Source organism: Octopus sinensis, linkage group LG2 (assembly GCF_006345805.1).
Source record: "Octopus sinensis linkage group LG2, ASM634580v1, whole genome shotgun sequence".
In the NCBI taxonomy this organism is placed as follows: domain Eukaryota; kingdom Metazoa; phylum Mollusca; class Cephalopoda; order Octopoda; family Octopodidae; genus Octopus; species Octopus sinensis.
In genome coordinates, this window is record NC_042998.1 from 125,568,229 (window position 1) to 125,577,488 (window position 9,260).

The following is a 9,260-nucleotide window of genomic DNA, read 5'->3' on the forward strand; positions in this document are numbered from 1 at the left end:
CTCTTACTATAGAGGAGATACTTAGCTAGCCTAGTAGGAAATGAAAGGAAAGGAAAGCGAGATAGAAAGATAGAGAGACAGTCAGAATAAGAGAGAAAAATAAATAGTGTTGGAAATGCATTGGGACATACCACAGGGAACAGTGAGTGGGGGATAGAACAGAGGGGATAGAAGGGGATGTTCCATAAGAATGTTTAGAGACAGGAAATTAAATTACAAGAAGATTTGTTATACACCAAGTCCGAAGGGTTGGCAATCTGCCTCCTATTAATGGTGCTACAATGTTCAATCCACTTTGTTGTGAAGCAGTAAATAATTACTAACCCACGGCAGTAAGCAGTGGAAGCATTATATAATTAAAGGAAGTTTTGAGTGTTTATAACATAGACGATCTTAAAGCAATGAAGTTCCAGTCTGAATGTCTTACAACATTTAATTTAGTCTCTTCACATTCAGAGTTCAAATCTGTTAAAGCTGACTTTGATTTCCATTCATTGTTCCACAGTTGATAAAATAAGTACCAAGTTTAAATAGGTGTAAATTCAACAAATTATACAGAAGTCACTTAAAATTTTGTATATTTGTGCTAAGGTAATAAATCAATAATATGTTGTTACATATTTCATTTCAAGCTAACAAAGGAACTGCTAGATCAGGCATAAGCAACCTTTTATGAGAAGTGAGCCATATGAAACACAGCTCATTATCCAGTGGATCATGCTACTAAAAATATTTTTTTTAAATAATAAAGGTCATTTTTTTTTTGTTGGTGTGCCATTTAGAAAGTCCCAATGGTTGCAGTTTACTCAAGACTTTGGAAGATGATCAATGAACCTGCTAGAAATAGTAACCAAATCTTGCTTCAACCACATCTCTTAAAAAAAAAAGACATAAAGCTAAACAAAAGCAAATCTTGTTTATAGCAAACATTTGCATAGAATTTCTACATTTGAACTAGAAGCCAATAAGAGCAAGAAAAGCAAAAAAAACTTTATTTCTGACTAAGCAGATCTTGGTTCAAATACAAAGAAGCTACTTATGCTGTTTTTTTTAACTCTTTTTTGCAACACATTTACATTTGTTTTTGTTACTTAATATGGACTGGATGTTACTACAAAAGTTTGTATTTGTATTAACTGAAAAATATTTTTTATGCAGTACAGACAGCAGTAAAATAAATATAGAAACTATTTTCAAGTGAGGTAATTAGTATCTTATCTTGACTAAAGGATCAATGTAATTCATGTAGCCTTATTAGTAAGTATAATCAGTAAACTTTCTACTATAACTCTTCAGCCTTCAAATTCACATATTCAATGAACCTAAAGTGCTTTTCTTTGCACTTGAATAACCAAAATAGGTAATGATTTTGAGATAAATTAAAGAGTTTTTTAATGAATCTCAATTATTCTGTCAGAAAAAAAAAATTTAATTGAAAAAAAAAAAAGAGAAAGAAATATATTAATTTGTTCACTTTTTTAAAACTTTTATCTCAGAATGTACAGCTTTCTTTAAAATAAGCAGGCACAAGACCATTTATTTTTATAGGTTCAGGGATAGTTGACTAGAATTCAAAGCTTAGAGAGCCGAAATTAAATAATATAAGGGTTAATTCTGATGTTCAACAATTTCTAACTCACAGTTCCTATATTTTTCAGTTTTATTTAAGTCTCTAAGACAGATAATCTAAAAATTAATCAAATGATTCAACAAATATAATTATGCCCACACATACACATAGAAACTTAGAAACTTCAAACTGTATAATGTATGACAACCCAAAGGAATTAGCATGTGAAGATTAAAGGAGAAAATACATTAGTTGAATATGATCCACTGGGAATATGAATACAAGGTATAAGTAAGAAAATTATGCATGGAGTTGAAATTTAAGGAAGCTAGACAGAGGAGTTTGTTAAAATTATGGGAATGGAAAGAAAGAGAGATAAGATAAATTCAGGATGTTTTTCCTAGGTTTAGGCTACATCAAAAAAAGAGAGGTAGAAGGACCATATGTTTATTAAAACCTAAAGAATCTTACAAGGGCAACAACACTCCCTTTAACTGATGCTATCAATTTGGGAGTATTTTGACTGTAGAAAAACTATGCATTATCAGATGTACTGCAGATAGAGTTGATAAATTAATTCACTTACATTTTCTTGGATTCTTTTAGCTGCAAGAACATGCTGAAAAATACAAGGAAAAATCCAAGTTATATATACAAACAAATTTTTGTTGTTGTTTCTCTAAGAACTCCAAAGAGATGGATATTGTACTAACTAAATATGTATGCAAACATGGTCTATCAGTTATGTGAAGAAGAAGTAAAGTTGTGGAACTCCTTAAAAATGTTCAATGTAGTTTAAATTTTGAGACAGTTTGCAAAATTTTGTCATGTAAGGGGAAAAAAATTTGCTGGAATAAATAAATGTTGGGATGTCATTAACGAAATTAAAATTGTAAATCATGCAAGAGGTTGATACTTCAGTCCAGCAACACTAAATCTCATATTGGATGACCCTGAGAGATAAGTGTTTTAATGTATAGTTTTTTCTACTGTATACTAAACCATTGTGATGTCTATTAGTTTTCTATCAATTCAAGCTCTACATTCTTTAGTAGCCAGAAAAATGTAAATTGCTACAAGTTTCTTTGGATCTGATCTGGGTTTTCCTTCAGTCTGGCATTTCTGTCAATCAGGTTTCAGATCATAGACTTATTTTGTACCAGTGCACTTTTGACAAAATTGGTAAGCAAATAAAGAGAGTATAAAAAAAATATTTTGATCTTATGAGGTAACAAAGAAGCCAAATGCTTTAGTAAAATAAAAGCAGACAATATTTTATGATAACCTATAAATCAAGGACTCACCTGACGATAAATCTTTACAGTGCTGGTTTTCTGAGGATCAATAATATTTCCTTCATCATCACGCACCACAAGGTCCATCTTTAAGGAACTTTTGAAAAAAATAAATGTAAAATAACATGTGTGTGTGATGCACGTGCACACTCACACACAACAATATATATGTCATTTTCAATCAGCAGACATTACAAAGGGTATGCACCTTCTTGATAAGGATTAGCATCTTGAGATTAAGCTTTCACCGTGTTTCCTTCTTCTACAAGTTCCTTCCACTTAGATCTTGGTACTTCTTTACTCAACTGTCATCCTTCAGTACCAATGCAGTCTTTTCTCTTACATCTAATTCCCTATTTGCTCTTGGGTCATTCTCATTCCATTATTTAAGCAAACTAATTTTACACATCCATCAGAACATATTCCATTTTATCCCAGCCTTTATATATCATCTACATTCAATTCCTATGTTTATTTACCATACAATATTGCCCTTCATACACAAGTATCATACAATATGTCCTTCAACAGTAGAGGGAAATTTTCTATTGCCATTAGAGGCAATAATTATTCTATGAACTTTTCCCACTTCCTCCTTATTCTGGCTTCTATGTTTTCAGAACATGCTATTCCCTGTTTCTTAGTTCACCTGTCTAACAGAAGCTGCCAACTACTTCTTGAGTGTTTTCCAGGTATCTGAAAGAATTAATTTCATGGGTTCTCTTTACTGCTAACTATTCCTAAATGTTTGCTACATGTCACCTTCCTGTGATGCCATCATATTTCTTGTGCATCTATAGTTTACAGTACAGATTTTTTCACATGTTCCTTTTTAATATATTAAATCTGATGACTTTCTTGAAGGCAGTATAGAGAACTGTTTTCTATTTTGCTTATTTTAAAATTAGGTTCTTTCTAGGTTTATTCTGAATCTTCTCAAATATAGGATTTGCTTCCACATTTAAATTTCCTTTCTAATTTTTCAACAAATTCAGCTTCAAGAACTAGGTTATTGGTGTACACGAGGTCTCCCGGACAGTTAATCTTAACTCTTCACCTTTCTAAGGGGTTTTCTTGCCTTTTATTGACATAACAGCAAAATAAAGTCATGTAATTTATAAAACATGTGTTAAAAGAGGTTAGATAAAAGTTATATGACAGCTCCAGATAGTTTTCATACGTCAGAAGATTTGAGTAATGATAGTGAAGATCAGTATATGACTTCAGCTGATTCATATAGCTCAGAATCTCTTGAAAAAAAGATTTAGAACACAAAAGACATACCCAACAGCAGGTAAGAGAAGCTGCACCTGTAGGGCCAAGAAATGTATTACCACTGCATTTTTATTCTATGTCAGAATAAAATGATTTTTAAATAATTTAAAATAAAATTTTGTATCAGAATAACTGAAAATAGAATTTATTTGATGAATAACATTAAATTTTTGTAATAAGCTTTGTGTATAGCTCATACATTCTAATAGAAATAAATTTCTAACAACACAATAAGAATATTGCTGTTATGTAATATTGGAATGTATATTATATATGACACATAGAATGGAAAAGAGTTAAACTCTTCTGTTTGGCCTAGGGAATTAACCATAAACAAGAGGGGGATAGAAATTAAGCCCTAATGGACACCTACATGCAAACTAATTGCACCCTAAACTTGTTGCTCACAACAGCTGTTCCTATAGCTAGCATGACTCTCACAAACTATTCATCTACATCTTTTCATCAAACTACAGAGCATAGCACTCTACTCAAGGCCTTTTCCAAATCAATCCATGCAGGGTATTGCAGGTTGCACTTACCTAGTTGTCTAATTATGGAAAGGGCATTGGAGGAATCCTGCCCTGGTACATATTTGAATTGCATCTCATTTAAGCTAATACTCTTAATTAGCTGTGATTCAGCTATTTCTATTCCTGCCATAACTTGGTCTATAAATTTGATGCGCCGTGTGTGTGTGGTGACAATCTCAACATGGTATTGGAAAATGTCCACCTTATGATAGAAGCCTGTAAGTGAATGGTGGAGGCACAATGGCTCAGTGGTTAGGGCAGTGGACTCGCAGTCGTGAGATCGTGGTTTTGATTCCCAGACTGGGCATTGTGAGTGTTTACTGAGTGAAAACACCTAAAGCTCCAAGAGGTTCAGTCAGGGGGTGGTGGCGAACCCTAATGTACTCTTTGACCACAACCTTCTCTCACTCTTTCTTCCTGTTTCGGTTGTATCTGTATTTCAAAGGGCCAGCCTTGTCACACACTGTGTCATGCTGAATCTCCCTGTGAACTACGTTAAGGGTACATGTATCTGTGGAGTGCTCAGCCACTTGCATGTTAATTTCATTAGCAGGCTGTTCCGTTGACTGAATCAACTGGAACCCTGATTGTTGTAACCAATGGAATAAGTGAATGGCTTAAAAGCTCAATCAAAAGAAGTTTGAATTCAGTAGTGGAGCAGACTGAGATGGTCAGAGAAGTTTTGTTGCTAAATTCATGCATACTGGGTAGTAGTTATGGGGAAGACACAATATGAAACTATATTGCAAGAGAAAGAGAAGTGGTAAGTACAAAAAATAAGTTTAAGTGGAAGATGTGGCCTAGCATATTGTCAACAAGTTCAGAGAAGCAGAGATCATTGTGTAATAGTAGACAAGATGAAGGATAGGTGATAGTTAAAGAATGCTAATGCAACAAGATTTTCCAAGCAAGTGAACAATCTACTTTGGACATCATCCAGAATAAAAACACTAAACTGTTGCCATGACCTGTTGCTTGGCTGCTGTTCTGTTTGAATTGCTATTTTCATGCTAATGATGTACACCAGGTAGACCTGACCTGGGTTATTTAATACCAATGATTTCTAACACAGGCACAACTTCACAAAAGTCAAATACATTGAACCCAGTATTTACTGATATTTCTTTTATTGCCCCCCTCTCCCACACACATATTAAGGATAAAGTTATTACTGGCAGGAATTGAACTCATAATGCAAAGTGACACGACTGAATACCACCTTACTCGTGAATCTGCCAGTCATTGTCCAACTTAATAAAAATAACCACAACAACAAAATATCTGTATGATTGTATCCCTAAAATTAAAAGCTAGATTCATGGAGAATTTAATTCAGTCAAGAAGCATGAAGTTTACTCAGTAATAAGTTTTTCCAGCTACTTAAAAGCTAAAGCTATGTCAAAGCTCATGTCTGTGTCCTATTTCACAATGCTTTCCTAAGTAGTTAAGTAAATTATTACTGGAAGTTTTTTATTTAACTAAGTGATACAGAACAGCTCTAGTGATGTGGTGTGAATTCTAAAAGTATTTGACTGAGGAAACCAACACTATTCACTCAGTCATTGTGACTCCATATCTTAACACAATTCTGTCAGGATATAAGATGAAAAATTAATTTTTTTTTCCACCTCCACCCCACTTTTTGTTTTTATTTGTCAAGCTCTGTAGTACAGCAGTTAAGTTCTTACCAAAATAGGTCAGTGAATAAGTTTCAATAGCCAATGAAAACCGTTTCATTTACACTGTTTTCATGTTTCACAAAACTTCATTTTTGTAAATCTGAAGACTTTCCGACTTTACAGCAACACAATAAATGTGTGACAGCTGTTCGACTCAGTTGCAAGTGAAGTTTATAGTTGCACCTATTCGTGTCCAAGTCACAATTAACACCAAAATGATGTAAACTAACAATACTAGGATAAAGTTAAACAATCATACATAAACCGAAAACTAAAACAAATTGAGATTCATGATACATACACATTTCCAGAATCGATTTTAGAGGTGGCTTTGTGCTTCAAATCACGTAACTCATCCTGAAAAAAAAAAGAAGATAGGTCACAAGACAAATACAAAATGGACTGGTAGAACTAAAAAAATATAGACATTTTTGTCTCTCTGTTAACTTAAATGTTTAGCATTATAAATTTCTACAATTTCCTGTATGGAGTAATTTTTAATATTCCCCATTTCCTACAATTTATTACTATTTATTATTTCCAGGAAATCTTTTAGAGTTTCTAGAATTTATTAATTATTCTGAAGCACAGAATTAGGAGACCATTGCATCTATATTGAAAAACTGAACTAGGAAAAAAGATCTATGAAAAAAAAAAAAGTGACAAAAATAAATAACACACCCCTCCCTGTCATTAAACATGTGTACTGTAAACTAAAAACTGATTACTTACCACAGTCATTTTTTGGGATAAAATCTTACTCCGCCATTCCATTAAATCTAGTACTGAATTTCGGATGTCAAGAAATTTTTCATCACAGTTCTGTTGCCAAAGATAAGACAAGACAGTTATGAGAGAGGGAGGGAAGAGAGGGAAGGAGCAAGTTTGTTTTTGATGTTGGGATTTGCAGCCCTGTAGATCCAAACAACTTCTGTAGGGAAATGTATACTCTTTTACTTGTTTCAGTCATTTGACTGCGGCCATGCTGGAGCACCGCCTTTAGTCGATCAAATCGACCCCGGGACTTATTCTTTGTAAACCCAGTACTTATTCTATCGGTCTCTTTTGCCGAACCACTAATTGACGGGGACGTAAACACACCAGCATCGGTTGTCAAGCAATGCTAGGGGGACAAACACAGACACATATATATATATATATATATATATATATATATATATATACATATATACGACAGGCTTCTTTCAGTTTCCGTCTACCAAATCCACTCACAAGGCATTGGTCGGCCCGGGGCTATAGCAGAAGACACTTGCCCAAGATGCCACGCAGTGGGACTGAACCCGCAACCATGTGGTTGGTTAGCAAGCTACTTACCACACAGCCACTCCTGCGCCTAGGTATGTTTAAGTAATGTTGCTGATGAGGCTTCACACATTAACTACTATTAAATATTGTCTTGCATTAAAGTTTTCTTCATAAATGAAAGGAAACAGATTTCCAAACATGAGCACACATCTTTTTTTTCACTTCATTGTTTCATAAAATCTTTCTTTTTTGAAATTTATGATATATTGAAAGCGGTGGCTTTATAACTTTATAGCTTAGATTTAAAGTGCATACATAATTTGAGTTATATCATCATCATCGTTTAATGTCCGCTTTCCATGCTGGCATGGGTTAGATGGTTTGACAGAAGGTGGCCAGGGATTGCACCTAGAAAGTTCCTCTTTCAGGCCCAAGTCCGGGCAAGGTTGTTCTGTGGAAGACCAGCAGTTGCCCATGCATACCTCCCCTCTCCACACCACTGATGCTGTCCAAGGAAATGCAAAGACTGATGCAACTTGGCACCAGTGTAAATTACAACTCATTTCTACAGCTGAGTGAACTGGAGCAATGTGAAATAAAGTCAAGAACGCAACATATAGCTCGATCCAGGAATCAAACTCACTACCTCATGAATGTGGGCCTGACACTAACCACTGAGCCATACGCATATATGTATGTGTGTACACACACACACACACATATATATATATATATAAGACTGGAGGTGTTTCGCGTTGCAAGACAGTGTGTGAGAGAGAATCGTGATGTGGTAGGAAAGAAGTGTGTTCGCATGGAAGATGGTTCACTTGCGCTAAATGAGGATGCAAAGAGAGAGGCTTGGAGATGCCACTATGAAAGTTTGCTGAATAAAGAAAATGAATGGGATAAAGAGAGTCTGCCGAATGTTGACCCAACAGAGGGACCAGCTATCCGAGTTGATAGTTCCGTGGTAGCTAAGGCAATTAGAAGCATGAAGACAGGAAAAGCCCCAGGCCCATCAGGAATCACTGCAGAGATGCTCAAAATGTCTGGTAGTGTCGGCTATAGCCTAGTCACCCATATAGTTCATCAGGTGATACACAAAGGAGTCATACCCAATGACTGGTGTAGCAGCATAATAGTCAACTGCTACAAAGGTAAAGGTGACGCCCTAGATACAAATAATTACAGAGGTATCAAGCTGTTGGATCAGGTGATGAAGGTTACGGAGAGGGTCATAGCCCAACTAATTAGAGAGAGAGTTAGTTTAGATGAGATGCAGTTTGGGTTTGTGCCAGGGAAAAGTACTACTGATGCTATATTCCTGGTAAGGCAGCTGCAGGAGAAATACCTAGCCAAAGATAAGCCCCTGTACCTGGCTTTTGTTGACATGGAGAAAGCCTTCGACAGGGTCCCCCGATCCCTTATCTGGTGGGCAATGAGGAAACTAGGGATAGATGAATGGTTAGTGAGAGCTGTGCGGGCCATGTATAGGGACGCTGCTAGTAGGGTGAGGGTTGGAAACGAGTACAGTGAAGAATTCCGGGTAGAGGTAGGGGTCCACCAACGCTATTTATCATAGTCCTCCAGGCAATAACGAAGGAATTCAAGTCAGGATGCCCTTGGGAGCTCCTCTATGCTG

The 9,260-nt window shown here is 35.4% G+C and overlaps 1 protein-coding gene across 4 annotated transcripts in view; it reads right to left on the minus strand.

Moving 5' to 3' along the window:
* LOC115231934 (dedicator of cytokinesis protein 1) overlaps positions 1 to 9,260 on the minus strand; it is a 199,829-nt gene that overhangs the window by 87,413 nt on the left and 103,156 nt on the right. For all 4 annotated transcript variants that reach the window (XR_003883567.2, XM_029801828.2, XM_029801824.2 and 1 more), the window contains exons 5-8: positions 7,085 to 7,174; positions 6,654 to 6,709; positions 2,875 to 2,962; positions 2,157 to 2,189 (exon numbers count right to left, since the gene is read on the minus strand). Coding sequence is in view for 3 of the 4 variants with exons in the window: in XM_029801828.2 (XP_029657688.1) it covers positions 2,157 to 2,189; positions 2,875 to 2,962; positions 6,654 to 6,709; positions 7,085 to 7,174 (267 nt within the window). In the remaining variant the exon portion in view is untranslated. The remainder of the gene's footprint in view (positions 1 to 2,156; positions 2,190 to 2,874; positions 2,963 to 6,653; positions 6,710 to 7,084; positions 7,175 to 9,260) is intronic.